At 41.3% G+C, this 19920-nt stretch overlaps 1 protein-coding gene across 1 annotated transcript; it reads left to right on the top strand.

Moving 5' to 3' along the window:
* The first annotated feature begins 16684 nt into the window (after positions 1-16684).
* Positions 16685-17176, top strand: LOC116469688 (cytochrome c oxidase subunit NDUFA4). Its single transcript, XM_032155204.2, has one exon. It carries the CDS (start codon positions 16754-16756, stop codon positions 16997-16999), a length of 246 nt encoding a protein of 81 aa, XP_032011095.1. The 5' UTR covers positions 16685-16753; the 3' UTR covers positions 17000-17176.
* The last annotated feature ends 2744 nt before the right edge of the window (positions 17177-19920 follow it).

Genomic DNA, 19920 nt, shown 5'->3' with positions numbered 1-19920 from the left:
ATTAAATGGACAAAGCAAAATTTGAGTCAACCATATGTGTATATGGTTGCATAATAGAGATACAGTATGTGAAAGGTGTCTAAATTTCTATAGTTGGATTCAAGTGTTGAACCTCACATTAATTTAAATTTTATCAATTTAAAGGATAATATTCATGAGATAGTATTTCTGTTATCTCATCACCCCATTTAACAATCTTACAGGATCAACTTATCATTTCACACCTCAAACTCAAAATCCATCTTCACACTGGCCCCAGGACACCCATGAGCCTTGAAAATGCTCTACACATGCTCATCCTCTTGACTGTATTTAGGTCTTTTTAAAAAACTTAGAATGCCTTTCAACACTCTTCACCCGTTAAAACCCTATCCCATATCAGGTTCTGTCTTTCCAAGAAACCTTGCCAATTCATCTCACTGCTTCTATTCCTGCTTAAAGATTTGACCCAGCAGCTAGTTCCTCCAATGTGTGACTTATCTTGTGACTTGTTATCTCTCCTACTAGATTATCAGGGTTAATACTGACATGACACATACATACATACACACATGCACGCGCACACACACACACACACAGAGGACCTTGCATTTAGTAAGGCTCTATATGTGCATTCACAAACATCTGTTGAGCATCTAGTAATGTACTAAGCACTGCTCTAGTTGATTGGAACAACAGAGTCTAACACACATTTGAGACTGTGTGCCCCTCATTATACTTAAATTATGTAATATAAATCTATTGCTGTATTAAGTAATATAAATAAGAGCCAAAATAGAGTTCCTGAAGAGAAAATGTATATACACTCAAGATTTGCAAATTGAATCTCATTTTAAATTCATTAAGGAGTATTTCTAATTAAAACATCGTTTATTCTTTTTTAAAAAAGTGATCAACATATCCCAATTTACCTTTTCTAATGGGATCAATATATCCCAATTTACCTTTTCTAATGTCAGATTTTGATATATTTCTCCTTTTCTTAAAACAGAAACATCTGCATTTCTCAATCTTCGTCATATTTAGCCCTTGGCTGGGCGCACTGGCTCACGCCTGTAATCCCAGCACTTTGGGAGGCCGAGGCAGGTGGATCACTTGAGCCCAAGAGTTCAGGACCAGCCTGGGCAACATGGTGAAACTCTGTCTCTACTAAAAATATAAAAAATTAATTGGCCATGGTGATTTGTGCCTGTAATCCCAGCTGCTCAGGAGGCTGAGGCAGGAGAATCACTTGAACCTGGGAGGGAGAGCTTGCAGAGAGTCGAGATCGTGCCACTGCACTCCAGCCTGGGTGAAAGAGCAAGACTCTGTCTCAAAAAAAAGAAAAAAATATTTGGCCCTTGAGCTAACCATTTTCAACCTCGAGTGTGAATCAGAATCTCTTAGAGGGTTGTAGTAAAACAGTTTGCTGGAGCCAAGACCCAGAGTTTCTGATTCAGTAGGTCTGAAATGGAGGTAAAGGGTGTGATTTGCAACAAGTTCCCAGGTGAGGTTGGAAACTGCTGATCCTGACATGACTTTGAGAACCATTGGCTTAAGCTAATTAAAAACCTCACTGCAGTTTAACAAGAAGCTCACTGGGTTTACCCTACACTCCGCTTCCCTAAGGTTAACTAATATTAAAATGGGCATCATTATTCCTACCCAGAAGGGTTGTGGTGAGAATTAAATGAGATAATGTACATGAGACTGTCTCATCTGAAGTTCACATTTATGAACTGTGAGTTAAAACTACACATTTTCAATTTAGCTATAAAATATGGCTGAAGCACATATTTCACTAGATTCTCCCACACAAGCAGTTCCAGCTATTGGAAATTCTGGTCTCTAAATTCAACAATTTTTACTGAAAAAAATGATAAAATAATAGAATCATACAGCTGGCCAAGACCTTAGAGATTTTCTGGAGCGAGCAGTTAAATGTTTTGGAGCAGGTACATAGTCAAACCTTTTTTGTTTACTTTCTTGATTCAATAAAGCAATCAAAACAATTGAATGGGTTGCATGTATCATTTCTCAACTTGAATATTTGGTTTTTTCCTAAATTGAATTATTTGACCGAAACAAGCTACTTCCAGACTAAAAGAAAAATAGAAATGAGATTCTCGTTTTTCTTGTCAGCTCATGGTTGTAGCCTCCAATGGATGCTCTGAGGCCCTGTGAGAGCCCACTTAATTAAAGCCTGGTTTGTCCTAACTCCAGTTTGCCCACTGACACACTCTGTGGCCTCACTCTGTGATGTTTCTCTACCCACTAGAAGGGCTCAGGGGGCTGTTAGTGTAAGGAATCAATGATCAAAAATTAATTTTAAAGCCTGTGGTAAGAGCGCATTAACATGAACAGTGCAGCTTGCCCAGTGGAGAGTCTGAGCAGCACAGCTGACATCTTCCGAAGAATTGGAGAACAAAATTTTGCAGATAGAATGTGTCTTGAGAATAATGATGCATGTCACTAATAACCTAGTGCTAAGTTACAAGCTTAAATTGGAGACTCTGCAGAGGAATACACAGCCTCTGTAATTTTCAGTTTGGTGTAATAATATGGAAATGGCTTTTGGTGCCGGGATTGGATCAGCCTAAATGAGCTGGAATTGATAGCTGCCTGTAATACTAGGGGCAGGAGAGAGTCATCACGTCTTTGTCCTTGCTGACTTATCTGGGGCTCTCCAGACGTGACAGTTTTGAGGAGTGAGCCTTTAAATATGTTATGGAAACGCACTACAATATCTTGCAGTACAGAGAAGGTGCTTCTAAAATTGACTCAACAAGAATACAGAATGGGGATCCTCCTTTCCAAGGAAGGGAAAAGCTTTCGTTCCTATTAAAAGTAAAAGGAAATGCTAACTTCAGAAAAAATGTGATGGAGGTGTTCCGGGGGAACAGAGAATTTCAAGAAGTAGAGCAATCCTAGCTCTCCCCTCAGAGACCCCCACTCCAAGCCCCAATGCACTCTATCCCCTGGAAGTCATAGCATTCCAGAGGTTGACACCCACACCCTTTCTTTGGGGGCAATATAATGGACACTTTACTGTTACACTCATGATTGAAATGTTAAAACAGTGAAATTGGAAGTCTGTGGTCAGTGACATAGGAAATAAAGAGCTTCTTTAGTTTTTATATTATGGATAGCATCTCAAATACTGCCCAAAAATTGGTTTCCTTAAGAAGTCAGCAGGGCATGAGTAAATTATCAGGAGTGGAGAAACAACAGCGAGTTTAGATTAACCTGAATGTAACCGAGCCTGATGAAGGCCTTTGCAAGGCATGCAAGTCTCCTTATTATCTGGTCCCTGCATATTTTTTTCAGCCTCACCTTGCTTGCCAGCCTGTGCTCCAGCTAAATGCAAGTGATTGCACTTCCCTGAAGACATCAGACTCTGATGTCCCATATGCTTTCACATGTGTTGTCCCTTTGGCCTGATAACGTGCTTCCTCATTGTGCCCATCTGGTGAGCTTATATCCCTTAGGACCTGGTTGAGGAGGCTTCATTTTGATGCTCTGTTCCAGTTACCATTGCTGCATGACGAACCACCCCAAAACTTAGTGAGTAGCAAGAAAGGATGGCGTCTCATCTTTCCTCTGTGATATCTGGCACCTCAGTTGGGGGCAATTGACATGACTGGCAGCTGGGACTGGAGGATCCACTCTCCACATGACCCGAGTGCCTACACCTAGCCTGGCTGGCAACACAGCTGCAGAGAGGTCAGACATCTCATTTCAATGATCAAGATGCCTTTTATGACTTAGCCTTAGAACTCAATCACTCAACACAGTCAAAAGCTAACCCGGATTCATGGGAGTGGACATAGATCTTGCCTCTCGCTGGGAGAAGTGTCAACGAATTTGGAATCTTGTTCCATCTCTCACCTCTCCCAGATAGGGTGGACAGTGTCTCCTTTGACCACCCAGTACGTTGCGACTTCTATCAACGCCTTCTTCTGACTGTGCTATGTGGCTGCTTAGCCCACTGGCTTCCATGTTAGACCATGATGTCCTCATGAACATTGTATATGCAGGTCTGGCAAAGCACCCATATGATAGTGGACACCAAGTACTTAAATTAAGTCACCCTGAGCATTGCCCAAATTAAAGGTCTGTATGTTTGGATTCTGAGCACACAGAGACCCCTTCTATCAAAGGGTATCTAACCCTCACACCAAGCCCAATTTCTCTGCACTGTGTGGAAGCACACTATTTCTGAATGGAGAACCTGGTGACCCACAGAATGGAGATTCATACCTCTAGAGAGATTATCAGTGGCCACAGCAGCACACCACCTTTCCAAAGGTGAGTGATCAAAGGCAAATGCCAACCATGATCAAGCCAAGGGCCCTAGGCAAGGACAAGACCACCCACTGCAGGGCAGCAGGGCCAGGAATAACATGGGGCACAGGAAATAAGACTGTTGTAGAGAGGATGCCATAGAAAAATCTGCTGTTAGCACGGTCAGGCCTAGGTTGAGCGTGAGGGAACAGGCTCCTGTTTTTAAAAGTGCCGTTATACAAAGCTCATCAAATTGCAGAGGCCAGGGTAAAAAGTCCATCATTCTAAGCAGCAACATTTTTTCCATCTGTTACAGGCTGAATTGTGTTCCTCCAGATGCATATGTTGAATCCCTAACCCCCAGTGGGACTGAATTTGGAGATAGGATCTTTAAAGAGGTAATTAGGTTAAATGAGGTCATACGGCAGTGGGAGGGGGACCTTTATCCTATATGACTGTTGTCCTTACAAGAAGAGAAAGAGGCACCAGGGATGCATGTGTGCTGAGAAAAGGCCACGTGAGAACACAGTGAGAAGGCAGCCTTCTGCAAGCCAAGGAGGCTGGCCTCAGGAGAAACCAACCACGCCAGCACATTGATCTTGGACTTTTAACCTAGCCCTAGTAAAGTAATACACCATCTAAAGTCCCAAGTTCAAACAAGAACAAACAAACAAAAAAAGCTCTTGCTAAGTTTGTTCATTTATTCTCCAACTACTTATGGAGAACGTAGTATGTGCCAGAAATGATTTTGATTCTAACACCTAGATACAGTGGAGGACAAAATGATTCTGTTCTCATGGAGCTCATATTCTGGTGGTGGGTGACTGGCAAGAGCAGAGGCACAGATGGTGATACGTGATCCAGGAATGGAGAGTAACAATAGGTTGAGGCCACCTGAGACAGAGATGAGATGAGGCCTCATGACACAATGGCTTTTAAGCAGAAACCTAAATTAGGAAATGGGCATTACTGATATCTTAGGGAAGAACCGGGTAGGTGGAGGATACATCAAGGGCACATATCGGGGGCAAGAATGTGTGTGAGGAACAGCAAGAGGGAAACGTGGCTGACCAGGCCAAGCAAAAAGGAGGGTGGTACAAGAAGTGAGAGAGACTGCCTGGCTATATCATCTTTTATGCTGATGAAGTTACACAAATATTTCAGTGAGGGTGTCTGGTGCCCATAGGAAATAAAATGAGGAAAATAACCCCCTTAGAGGGCTGCGCTTTAATTAGATTTATTTCTGTGCTGCCAGTTTTGCTAATAAGTAGCAAAGTATGTAGGTGTTCAATAAATGCTTGTGGAATGAATGAACTCAAGAATGCATGAATTAGCCAATTCAGCAATAATGCATCTGGACATTCTAATCAGTTTCAACTTTGAACTATTGGTGTTTATCAAGCCATCGATACCAGGTTTTGATTCAGAAAACATGGGGAATAAATGTTACAGGGTAACCAGTATTTGTTCCACAATCAAAAGAGAAACTGCAAAGCCTGGAAATTGTGTCCGAGGAATTATCTAGCCTTCATGAACTAGAACTAGAAGCACTCGCCAGCGATGTCAAAGGCATCCTTTCCCTGGAATCAGCCTTTTGTGTCCAATGGCCTATGAGAGGCCTACCTAGATGTCTAATAGGAGTGCTTAACCAATATGTCTAAAATACCAAACTAATATGCCCCCCTCCTCCAGCCCCTACCTGCTCTCCAACATCCCCATGTCACGACGCGACATCTCCTTTCACTCAGTTTCTCAGTCCCAGAAGCCGGAAGATTCCTCTTTCGATCATACACGCAGTCAGCAAGCCCTTCTGGCTCCACATATCAAACCCGGCACCTCTCCTCACTGGCCTACTGCGACAGCATCCTTACTGGTTTCATTTCCTCCAGCCTTACCCCTCTTCACTCCATCTCCCCTTTAAATAAGAAAATATGGTCATGCCCGCCTCTGCTCAAACCTGCCAATGGCTTCTCCTCACATGTAGATTTAAGTATGAAGGCTTACTGAGGCTCACATACCCTCCGTAAATAGCCTGCAACTACATCTCCCGTGGAATTTCTCTGAAAATTCAAAAACCCCTCCCTGACTCCCCTTCGGACACATTCCTTGCCTTTCTCTCAAGCCCACTCTGTCTCGAGGCTCTGTACATGCTGTTTCCTCTGCCTGGAATCTCCTTCCCTAGATACTCTCCAAAATTCAACTAGGACTTGGCTCAGATGTCACCTCAGCAGAGAGGCCCTTCTTTCTCACTATTACCTTCTATTCCTTTATCCTGCTTTCTCTTCCTACTACTTACCACCACTGACATTACATTATTTCTTTGTTCATTGTCTGTCTCCTTCCACTAGAATATCTGCTGTGTTTGCTGCTGGATTCCAAGCACCCAGAACAGTGTCTGACATTATAGAAGGCACTAAACAAATATCTGTGGAATTAATGAATGAACAAACAAATGCTTTTGGTCACAGCATCCTTGCCTGCAGAAACCAGAGGAGGCCTTAGGACCCTTCTGAGCAGTGCGCCCAATGACCACTAACACTGGAAAAGAATTTCAGTTCAAGAAATGAAAATGACATGCCAACCCTGCATTAAACCGTGGGATGCTTTTGTTTTTTGTCTTTCCAGCAAGTACTGTTTTATTTGTCTCTTTATTCCTGGAAACTAATAGCTTCTGGGCCTAACAGGCATTTGTTAAGTGTTTGCCAAACTGATGCTCAGTAGACAAGTAGAAGTAGGGAAGACGGCTTTGTGGCTCATGTGTAAAACTTAACTGGTGATATGGTAGCCCTAAAATAATTCTTTGGATATTTTATTGACCCTCAATATGCCAAGCACTGTGCCTCATAGCCTGCGTTCCTTCCTGTATCCTCCGTGGCTCAGCTGGGGGTTTGGAAGGAGAGAAGGCACAGCTCACCACTAACCAGCTGGATCCAAGAAGCATCTGAGCCCTATGACCTTCTTCAGCCCAGCCTGCTCCCCCAGCCTCTCTCACTGGCATGGCCTAAAGTCACTCTGGGCTGGTGTCTCCCCCTGGATCGCAGGAAGAGGAGAAACGGGGCCACTTTAGCCTGTGTTTATCTGTAACTTTCAAGGACGGTATTGTTCATGTTTGTGACAGGAGCCCTTAATTTACATTTGACATTTTCTCTCTCCTAACGTTAACACCCAGTCACTCAGGTGGCGTGATTGCTTGATAGGTCCCCAGAGACTGAGCTTTCTGCATTACTTTGCGCCAGAATGGCACTGTTGTGATAGGTGCTAAATAAGGACAAAGTGAGACAAGGAGTGCTGTTTTGTGTTTGCAAAACTTCTTTCAGCCAAGGCTCTCCAAGCACAGTACAAACATTAAGAGGAATTATTATCTCCACTTTACATAAAGAGGAGAATCATTTGATTTCTTTAGTAATAGCCTCTTATAACCATTTCCAAATGTAATTACATTGGTTGGAAATGCCAACTTATGCAATGAAATTACCAGCACATTACATAAGACAAATAAAAGGAAATGATACTTCATAGAAGGCATCAAGTACAAGAATAGTCTCCTCTAGATCCTCACTCCTCCTCTAACTAGAGTTAAAACATTAGCATCATCATTGTGAGGAAATATAAAGGACAATTGTAAGCATCTTTCTGGGCCATTGTTGAATGTTCTAACATTATTGTATGAAAATGCTGGATGTAAGAGTTTCCCCTGGGAGTAGGGGGAAGGCTGCCCCTTACTCCTCAGACATTCATTCTCTAAGTGGAAACATGAGCAAGTAAATTTTTACCAAACACCAGTTACGCACCTGACATTGCACTAGGTGCATTCACGTACTTGATCTCCTTCAAGCCTCATCACAGCTCATCTTACAGAGGAAAGAGCTGTGGCTTAAAGACACAGCGGGAGCTGGGTCTCAGGTACCAGACTTAATGCTCTTTCCATGCCCTACAGCTGTAATCCCAGGCCAGGGAAGGGATCACCACCCTCCTTTCCAGCAACTCCAGTTCCCCACTATTCTAGCACCCATGGAGGGTAGAAGGCTGGCCCTCCTGGACTGCAGAGGGTATGCCTGAGTCACGAGGGTGCTAAGCTCTGAGAAAAAGCCTGCTGGGGTTAGCCATTCTTATTCTAGTAGCCTCCTCACTGCCAAAAGGCCTCGAATACCCACCCAGATTTCAAACATCTTTCTTTGTTTGGCAGAGTAGTTTGGAGTGTGGTCTTTGAGGTCCAATCGCATGTGTTTAAAGCCCAGTTTCTCCACTTATAAGCTATGTGATCTTGAACACTGACTTAACCTTAGTGCCCCAGTTTCTTCCCTATAAATGGGTTTAGTTATGTCTATATCACATTGATAAAGAAATTTAATGTATCGTTACATGTTTTAAGCTCAGAACATAACAAGCAATTACTAAATATTGGATATTACCATTATCATCTGTATTACTATTAAATTCCTTCAGTCGTATCATCTACTCTCATTGTTTTAGCCTCCACTTTTACATGGGCACTCCTCACTCTCTCCCTCTGTGTTACCCCCTTCTCAGAGTGGCCAGCACAGGTCTGATTGAAATGGGAGCCAGTAGCCAGTGCTGGCTGACCTGGCCCTATAGGACTTGGGTTGGGCAGGTGATCCTGGCATAATCTTGAGCATAAATGGCCAAAAAGTATGCACCAATTTTGTCTTACAGGGTTCTGAAGGATCAAAGTTTGCCCGAACATTTTCCTTTTCAAGTTTCAATGGTTAGAAAAAGCCAATGCCAGTGAAAAAGCCAGAGACACAGGAGGCAATAAACAGAGAAATGGCTGGGGATGGGGGTAGTGGGGAGGATAGGTGAGGGGAGTGACAAAAAGAGAATTATCTATTCCTCTCAGTCACAAAACTTATAGTCATATTTGCTTCCTCCCTCATGTGCCCGCTCAGTTTCGATCAACGTGTCCCATTGATTCCATTGCCACCAGGTGTTTCGGGCTTGGTTTTCTCTCATTCATTCTCACTGCCCCCATTTCATTTCAGACCTTCTTTTCCTGCCACCTGGACCATTACAATAGCCTGTCTCCAGCTTTCCCCAGCCAGTTCATCCTACTGCCTGCTGCCAGGGGATCTGTACAAAATGCACTCTGAAAATTCCAGTTCTGCCCTTATAACAAAATTCTTAGAGATGCTCATTTTATCATTTAGTAAATCCACAAGCCTTATTGTTTTCTAATGTTCACTAGCAAGTCTGGCTGCTCACTGTCCCCAGAACACATGTGTCTTGTGTATGCATGAACCATATATTATGTAGCCTCTCTGTTTCAGTACCATTGCACGCACTAGGGATGCAAGAATGAACAGTTGGTCCTTGAACGCCAAGAGATCATGGCATAGCAGGGGAGATAGGCAGGTACCAATGCAGATGTGTGTCAGAAAGAAGTGGAAAGGATCCAATCTGACACGTCTGATTGGCAGTGCTTGCTTGGCGGTGTCTTCTCATTTAAAATGCTAAGAGTACGGAGCTATTTCACTAATCATTGAATCATTTTATTAAATGGACAAATCTGAAAGAGAAAGGAGAACAAGTGGGTCAACAGTAGAAAGACAAATAGAACAAATAGGGGCCACAACTTAAATACCTTTAGCAGTCAGACAAGGAGTGGCTTGTGGAACCATAAGGAGTGATGGGGACTTCATGCCCTGCCTAAGCACATTCACAGTCCATTTCCTTTCAAAACTCTGTGGCAAATCAAATAGCTCCACAGGGCAGGATCAGCCCACTGGAAGCCATTGGCAAACTGCCCCAGTTGGGTGAGAAGTGCCAAGGATCCTGAACCTTCACATCCTGGATGCTGTTCTACCACCTTGAAGGAGCTGCGTGTCTTTGGACAAGTAACACAAATTATTTGAGCCTCAGTCTTCTGCTCTGAAAACCAACATAACAATTGCTACCCCATGGAGTCCTGTGGGATTCACAATGTAGAATTGGTTTTCCATTATAGGAGTGCTATTAAATCAAGAAAAACCAAAAAGCCAAAGAAATGACCATAGAAGGGTTACTGATACCACCTCAATTTCCCAATTATGTGCAAAGTTCAACTTTCAAACAAGATGAAATCATAAGCAATGGCACCTGGACTCTCTTGGTTTCCAAGTCTTCCCCTCTTTTTATCCAGGCCACATTCTCCTTGACAGAGCTGTCTACAGATAACACCAATTCACTTTCACTACAGGATGGGAAATTGTTCAGAAGATAACAATCTACTTATGCAACTGCATATACACATTTTCATGTCTTTTGGCAATAAAGCCTTTTAAAAATGTGCTTTTTGAACATGTGGCCATAAAACTATTGGGTAAGACCTTATAATCTCAGGACCAAGAATTTTGTTAATAGCACAAAAAGGGAATTTTAACCAATATTACAGAACCACAGCAGTCAAGAAGCCATTTCCTGAACAACATAATAGCTAAACCACGTGACCTTTGCTGCCATGTGAAAAGCGAGAAATGCTCTAAATTAAATCAGTCAGAACGGTGAACCTGAGAGGCACCTCCTGACTGAGACCTCCAGCAGCAGGGCAGAGGGCGAGTCTGGGAAATCAAGCAGAATTGAGGTTCCCCTGAGAGAGCAGTTAAGATTAGAATCGGGAGGTGTTTCTAAGTTTGCCAAGTCTTCTCTTGCTGACAGACTGTGGCTTCCCAACTGAGTATTTCAATTTTGTTTTATGTTTCTGCTTCTGTGCCATGGCCTTGTAAATACCACAGTGTAATTACGGCAGGTTTCTGTTCTCTGAACCTATACCTAGAAGGTAAAAACTCCCAGATACGCATATGTGTCAGGGCTAAAGGCAAAATAGGCTCATGGCCTCATGATACTCAGATGTACTTCTTTTGAAATGGGGCATTTGGGCTAAGCAAGAGCTGGGCCTCAGATGTATGTGGGGAGAAGAGGAGGCCACTCCTCTCTAGCCCTGGGACTCAGCTGTTGTGGAAGCTATTCATAAATGGTGTTGAGGCACCTTCTCCCACTTGGGTTGTTTAGGATTCAGATGCTGCCAAGAAGTGGAGTAAGGTAATATTCTCTCCCCTCATTCGTCCCCACAACAAGTATATCTTTGCATCTCTAATGTATTAGAATGCTGACCTGGGATGGATCAAATCCAGGACCAATTACAAGAAAGGACATAAGGAGCCATAAGAGAAAGGTGACTCTGGAGTCAGTGCCACAGCCTCAGGTGCAGGGGAGAGGTTTAGATTGCAACCTAGTCATCCTCGTGGTGTGAGGGTACTTTGGGGAAGTGGATCTGAATATGATTAGTGCTCCCACAGGAAATAATGGGACACTCAGACAAAAAAATTGGCCAGGCATGGTGGCTCAGGCCTGAGAGGCTGAAGCAGGAGGATTGCTTGAACCCAGGAGTTTGAGGTTGCAGTCAGTTATGATCATGCAACTGGACTCCAGTCTGAGTGACAGAGCAAGACCTTGTCTTAAAAAGTTGGGGAGGGAGAGAAATTGAGGAACATATAATGAAGAGACTAAATAAATAGTCCCTTCACTATATGCTAAATAGCATAAATAGCTAAATAGAATAAAGCTAACGATTAAAAAATGATAAAGTATTGAGTTGGGGAAACAGATACCAGCCCCTAGGCCTAAAGGGTGAGAATGTGAGCAGTCACCAGAACCTGAAGAGACTGGCAGCTTTATGGGAGCTGTGGGCTTTGGTAGAGAAACCAGCCTATGCCAACTTGCATCCCGGCAGGAAAGAATCCTGGGAAATAAACCCCCATCCTCTGCTCTTGAGTCTCCTGCCAGAGCCTCTCATTGGCCAAACTCAACAGAGAACCGGAGGGCAAAAGAGCCTGCTCATGTAATCCATGAAGAAGCCATAAAGGATTGCCCAAGGCTCTCAGCAGGTGGAATCCTAAGGGTGCATTTCCAGGGACAAATGGAGAATGCACAGCATCATTCTCCTTACTCCTCCAAGATACTGGCCAACTGGCTCCATGAGAGAGCCTTCACCAAAGTCAACCCAAGTGACTTTATTAGGCATATCTCCAAGGGACTGTTAGGGCCTGTTCTTTGTGGCTTGCAGCTCCCCATAATGTTGAGAAGTTTCTGGGTCTACCAATTGCAACTAGGATGTTTTCCAGCATGGAAGCCAGTACAGAAGAGATAGTGAAAGCTATGGCCTGAGGCCCCAAGCCCAGTTGGAGTGGATGATCCTGTTGCAGTGGCACTGCTGCAGGATGCTTGGGGGCCATCAGTGTCAGAGCCTCACCTCATAAAGTTACATGCAAACTACCAGTTCCTCAACAAGGGACTCCTCGGAGCCAGGAGCAGGACTGATATGTAAACACTCCAGGGAAATCTTAGACATGGGAATACAGCTCAGCAAACTTTTTCTATAAAGGGCCAAGTAGTAAATATTTTAGGTTTTATGGGCTGTTTGTTCTCAGTTGCAAATACTTAATTCTGTCATTGCTGCATGAAAATAGCCAGAGACAGCAAGTCAACAAATGACTGTTGTTGTGTTCCGATAAAATTTTACAGAAACAGGTGGTAGGCTGGATTTGGCCTTCCAGCAGCAGTTGGCTGACCCCTGGTGTACAGAATTGAGGTTTAGGGTATTCATCTATTTCTGCCCTCATTTGTACCTGCAAATGGAGAGGCTGGCAACATTCGTGCTGTGTGCTGACATTCCAGATTTCTTTTAGATTGTAAGCCACATGAAAACAGAAGCCATGTCTTATTTACCTGGGCATCCTTACTACACAGGATTGCATAAATGAATGAATCAATCAAACAGTAAAAAAATTAGGCTGGGCACAGTGGCTCATGCCTGTAATCCTAGCACTTTGGGAGGCCAAGGTGGGTGGATGACTTGAGGTCAGGAGTTCAAAGCCAGCTTGGTCAATATGGTGAAACCCCGTCTTTATGAAAAATACAAAAAAAAATTAGCCAGGCATGGTGGCGGGTGCCTGTAATCCCAGATACTCAGGAGGCTGAGGCAGGAGAATCGCTTGAATCCAGGAGGTGGAGGTTGTAGTGAGCCAAGATGGTGCCACTGCACTCCTGTCTGGGCAATAGAGTGAGACTCTATGTCAAAAAAAAAAAAAAAGTAAGAAAGAAAGAAAAGAAAAGGAAAAAAAATCCACAAGGGGAATAATATAATTTATACTTCCATTTGCAGTTCTTGTTAACCGAAATTAAACCTTATGCCTTGTTCATATATTTAAAATATTGAATGATCAGAAGACGTACAGAGAAATGTAAACCCTGTATGGGTCCTAAATTTCTTATAAAAATTAAACCAAATTTTCATGAGCTGACTGGCGCTGCTTTCTAATGATGGTAGAATAGGCTAGTCTAGCTCAAACAAACAATTGTTATGAGTAGAAAAGTAAACAGGATCCTAACCAACTTGTTTGCTAATGAGACTCCCTGAATGGGTGTTTAACCATAACCCATGAATTAGGTGTTTGTTCCTAACATATGTTCAACTTATAGGGTTGGATATTTAGTGCTTTATTTATTATATGTGAGCTTTAAAAACTACAGAAAAAAAATCCTTACAACTCTGTTTTTTATGATATTGCACACATTTTTTTCTCTATATTCCCTCCCTGCAACCTCCAGAGTGTCTATGGTACACCTGCTATTATCAGTGATGTCACAAAAGATGACTTTGGAACTGCCTGCAAGACACCAGTCTAAACACCCAACCACGAATGCAATGAGGCAAAGAACTGAGGAAGAGAGTGTCTAATACTACCTAAGTTGTATAAGGTTGACCATCACCTCCCTTTCTAAGTGAAAATTGCAAAGCCAGAGTTACAGGTAGCTCTGCCTTCCACATAGTCTGATTCTTCTTTATATTCTTCTTTATGATGAATGGAGAACAGTACATCCAAAAGTACAGCCAACTGAACAGTGCTTCTTCTTTTTCTTTAAGTAAACAGCAGTTTGAGTCATTTGACTATAAAATATTGAAGTAAGGAGTTCTTAGCTTTCCCACAGCAGAAACAAACTTTTGGGTATAGTAGAGTTTGGGGGCACAAAGACTAGTAAATGTGTTTCAGCATGAGCAGCTGGAAATATCTATGATCAAGCATCAAGGAAGAGATACAACCTCCATTTCTAGGTCACTGAATTTATTCAATAAATATTTATTGGGCATTCAGCAAGTATCCAGCAGAGACAAATCCAAATCTGGATGCTGCTAGTTCATCCAGTTCCTTGTTGAGTCTACATACAAACTGGATGTTTGTATGTAGGTGTGTATTTGATACTTGCTTTATAATCATGATGGAATCAGAAGTCAAGTCTCTGGCCACTGACACTCTTCTGTATGTGTTTGTGCCACCTTTTGCCATGCCCTACCTTGACATATCTAGTCAGGAGGATGTGCAAAAACAACAAACAGTTTTGTAGCTTATCAACAGGCAGTAGATAAAATAATATTCTTTTTGTTTTTTATTTTAATTTTAATTTTTAAGTTCTGAGGTACATGTGCAGGTTTGTTACATAGGTAAATGTGTGCCATGGTGGTTTGCTGCACCTATCCACTCATCACCAAGGTATTAAGCACAGCATGCATTAGTTCTTTTCCCTAATATTCTCCCCTACCCACACCCTCCTCCAACAGGCCCCAGTGTATGTTGTTCCCATCCCTGTGTCCATGTGTTCTCGTTGTTCAGTTCTTACTTATAAACGAGAGCATGCAGTGTTTGGTTTTCTGTTTCTATGTTAGTTTGCTGAAAATAATGGCTTCCAGCTCCGTCTATGTCCCTGCAAAGGACATGATCTCATTCCTTTTTATGGCTACATAGTATTTCAGGGTGCATATGTACCACATATTCTTCATCCAGTCTATCTTTGATGGGCATTTGGGTTGATTCTATGTCATTGCTATTGTGAATAGTGCTGCAACGAAAATAGACATCCATGTATCTTTGTAATAGAATGATTTATATTCCTTTGGGTATATACCCAGTAATGGAGTTGCTGGGTCAAATGGTATTTCTGGTTCTAGATCTTTGAGGAATCGCCACACCATCTTCCACAATGCTTAAACTAATTTACATTCCAACCAACCGTGTAAAAGCATTCCTATGTCTCCACAACCCTGTCAGCATCTGTTGTTTCTTGACTTTTTAATAATAGCTATTCTGACTGGCATGAGATGATATCTCATTACCGTTTTCCCAGTGAAACAGAATAGAAAACTCAGAAATGAGACCATGCATCTACAACTATCCGATCTTCAATAAACCTGAAAAAAAAAACAAGCAATGGGGAAAGGATTCGCTACTTAATAAATGGTACTGGGAGAACTGGCTAGCCATATGCAGAAAATTGAAATTGGACCCCTTCCTTACACCTTATACAAAAATTAACTCAAGATGGATTAAGAACTTAAATGTAAAGCTCAAGACTATAAAAACCTTAGAAGAAAATGTATGCGATACCATTCAAGACACAGGCATGGGCAAACATTTCGTAACGAAATCACCAAAAGCAATTGCAACAAAAGCAAACATTGACAAATGAGATCTAATTAAATTAAAGAGGTTCTGCACAGCAAAAGAAACTATCGTCAGAGTGAACAGGAATCCTACAGAGTAGAAGAAAATTTTTGCAATCTGTCCATCTGGCAAAGGCCTAATTCCAGCATCTACAAGGAACTTAAACAAATTTACAAGAAAAAAACAAAAACCCCATTAAAAAGTAGGCAAAGGACATGAACAGACACTTCTCAAAAGAAGACATTCATGTGCCAACAAATATATTAAGAAAAAGCTCAACATCACTGATCATTAAACAGTCTTAATTTTTGGTAAAAACAAAAAACAATATTTAGTTTATTTCAATCTATGTAAAATGTGAATTTCATCTTTCAGTTTTTAAAAGAGCAATGTCTATTTTTTCCTAAAACCTGTTGTTCTAGTATTCCTATTCTGATAAATTATAAAATATCTTTCTCTTCTGCCTTTTTCTGAAGAGACCTGTCTCTTCCCCACATCTCACCTCTGCCCTTTCAACCTCTGACATGTGTTTGTTACTCAGAGCACCAAATGGAGGTCAACAAGTTACTGGAAAACATCAGACAAGGAGAAAAAAAATCCTTACTGCTTCTCAACTTACGCTGGCCTGAAAGCACAGTGATTTATATCACATCAGAGGGACAAGTTCTTGGTATGTTGGCCTATGTATGGGCAGATGACCTCTTCCCCAGTAAATGAATTGGATTAATAGAAATGTTAAATTTTTTTTTTTTTTTTTTTGTATTTTTTTTAGTACAGACAGGGTTTCACCGTGGTCTCGATCTCCTGACCTCGTGATCTGCCCGCCTCAGCCTCCCAAAGTGCTGGGATTACAAGCGTGAGCCACCGCGCCCAGTGAAATGTTAAATTCTTTAAGTGCATATATGTTTAAAATTCTATGAAAGGCAGATACTTTTTAGCTCAGGGCCTGGTGGCTAGGTTGGTTTTCTCCTTTCCAGTCGGAGACCTCTGCCGCAAACATGCTCTGCCAGATCCTTGGTCAGGCCAAGAAGCATCCGAGCTTGATCCCCCTCTTTGTATTTATTGGAACTGGAGCTTCTGGAGCAACACTGTATCTCTTGCGTCTGGCATTGTTCAATCCAGATGTTTGTTGGGACAGAAATAACCCAGAGCCTTGGAACAAACTTGGTCCTAATGATCAATACAAGTTCTACTCAGTGAATGTGGATTACAGCAAGCTGAAGAAGGAACGTCCAGATTTCTAAATGAAATGTTTCACTATAACGCTGCTTTAGAATGAAGGTCTTCCAGAAGCCACATCTCCGCACAATTTTCCACTTAACCAGGAAATATTTCTCCTCTAAATGCATGAAATCATGTTGGAGATCTCTATTGTAATCTCTATTGGAGATTACACTGATTAAATCAATAAATAACTGAAACTTGAAAAAAAATAAAATAAAATAAAATTCTATGAAACAAAATAGCACAATACTTATACCCCCAAAATACCTGCTAAAACTATTTCTTGCCCTGTGAACAACATGACATGAGCACGGATCGTGAAAAATACTGACATTTTAGAATAAGTTATTAATGGAACTGGAGTTGATAAGAGGCAGATAGTTAAATACTGAGGAAAAAACTTGAATCAATCACTTTTATGCTCTTTCTGAATTTCTTATTTGCTTTTAAAAACAATTGTTTAGTTCTATAGAAACTATAGACTTATAGTGAAAGAAGACATCCTCAGCTACGGCCCTTGAACCTTCAGTGGACAGCACTATTATCACATTTAGCCAGTGAATGAAGAGCTCTGTTAGAGACAAAAATGGTATATTTCCAATTCAGATTGACACTGTTCAAGATGCAGGTATAACTGACATCTGTTTAATAATACTGTATTCAAATACATCACAGGATCTGAGAAAGTGTCTGATGCTTGGAGTAAGCATGAAGTCAAACACTGGGAAAAAACACGTTTCAGACTGTCACAGATGTTCTCAGCAAAAGTGTGTAGGATGTTATAGCTGATGGGAAATTTAACATGTAGACTGTTTAATGAGTTAAATCCTGTTCTTTAAAAAAAAAAAAAAAAAAAAAAAAGAGCTTCCAGCCAGGTTTCTGCGTGGTATGACTCTTTGTTTTTAATTTGCTAATAGGAGGTAAGATATAAAGTCAGTCCTCTCATTCAGCTATTATATTATATTCCAGCGGGTCATCTTTAAGAAAGTCATGTGGGAGAGGAAGGATTTTTAGAAATGATTTTTAAACTCTCTTTGGGGGAAGTAATGCAACGTCCTAAATATATGGATTTGACCAAAATTGTTTGGGAATAAGAAAATCTGATCATGTGATTGCATGAGACCATTCTATTAGGTTGGTGCAAAAGTAATTGCAGATTTCGCTATTCTGTTAGGTTGGTGCAAAAGTAACTGCAGCTTTTGCCATTACATTTAAGGCAAAACACTAAAATAGAGATCAGCATTCAAGTGATCAGCCAAGGGCAAAGATTGCACTAAAAATCTGAGAACACAGGAATATGATTCCTATTTGCCAAAGAAAATTTCAAACCACTGAATTGGAAACATTAGCCCTAAAATGATTGGATTAGATCTCACCTCCAACCCTTTTACCCTAGCTCCATTATTTTTCAGATAAGGAGACCAAAGGCCTAAGAGTAAAAGTGATTTCTCTGGTCATATTTTTTTACTTATTCATTAATTCAATAAGCATTTAATGAACAACTCTGTTGAACCCAGTGCAATGCTAAATGGTAGGCAGGGGTGGATCTCTATTTGCTGATCCAGAATCTTATACAATTTAAAGATAAAAATGCATAAGTAGGTCAAAAGGTGAACACTTTTGTAGAATAATGGAAAACACAAAAAATGTTAAAGCCAATAATCATCACAAGCATCATAAAATCCAGAAAAATAGCATAATATTTATATGAAGTAACTGCCTGTCACACACACCTCTATACTGACATACCTAATATTACTGTGCTTTGCATTATTGTGCTTCACAGATACGGTGTATTTTTACAAATTGAAGGTTTATGGCAACCCTGAGTCAAGCAAGTCTATTTCCAACAGCATGTGCTCACTTCATGTCTCTGTGTCACATTTTGGTAATTCTTGCAATATTTATTTCAAGCTTTTTCATCATTATTATGTCTGTTATGGTGATCTGTGGTCAGTGATCTTTGATGCCTCTATTGCAATTGTTTTGGAGCACTACGAAGTATGACCAAATAAGATGGCAAATCAATCCATAAACGTTGTGTGCATTCCAACTGCTCCACTGACTGGTCATTCCCTGTCTCTCTTTCTCCTCAAGCCTCCCTATTCCCTGAGACATGACAATATTAAAATTAGACCAATTAATACCTTACAATGGCCTCTAAGTGTTCAAGTGAAAGGAAGAGCCACATGTCTCTCACTTTCTATAAAAAGCTAGAAATGATTAAGCTTAGTGAGGAAAGCATGTCAAAAGTTAAGTCAAAAGCTAGCCCTCTTGCATGAAACAGTTAGCCAAGCTGTGAATGCAGAGGAAGTGTTCTTGAAGGAAATTAGAAGTGCAACTCCGGTGAACACACAAATGATAAGAAAGCTAAATAGCCTTATTGCTGATATGAAGAAAGTTTTAGTTGTCTGGATAAAAGATCAAATCAGGCCCAACATTTCCTTAAGCCAAAGCCTAATGAAGAGCATGGCTCTATGTCTCTTCAATTCTATGAAGGCTGAGAGAGGTAAGGAAGTTGCAGAAGAAAAGTTTGAAGCTAGCAAAAATTGGTTCATAGAGTTTAAGAGGCCATTTCTGTAACATAAAAGTGCAAGGCGAAAGAGCTAGTGCTGATGTAAAAGCGGCTGCAAGTTACCCAGAAGATCTAGCTAAGATAATTGGTGAAGATGGCTATGCTACACAACAGATTTTCGATGAAGACCAAAATCTTTCTGTTGGAACAAGATGCCACCCAGGATTTCATAGCTAGAGAGGAGAAGTCAGTGCACGGCTTCAAAGCTTCAAAGGACAGGCTGATTCTCTTCCTAAGGTCTAATGCAGCTGGTGAATTAAACCAATGATCATTTACCATTCTGAAAATCCTAGGGTCCTTAAGAATGAGGCTAAATCTACTCTCCCTCTATAATCTACTCTATAAATGCAACAACAAAGTCTGGAT

Source organism: Hylobates moloch, unplaced genomic scaffold (genome assembly GCF_009828535.3).
Source record: "Hylobates moloch isolate HMO894 unplaced genomic scaffold, HMol_V3 SCAFFOLD_5, whole genome shotgun sequence".
Taxonomy (NCBI): Eukaryota; Metazoa; Chordata; class Mammalia; order Primates; family Hylobatidae; genus Hylobates; species Hylobates moloch.
The sequence above is the reverse complement of the archived record's forward strand: the minus strand, read 5'-3'. Positions and strand labels throughout refer to the sequence as shown.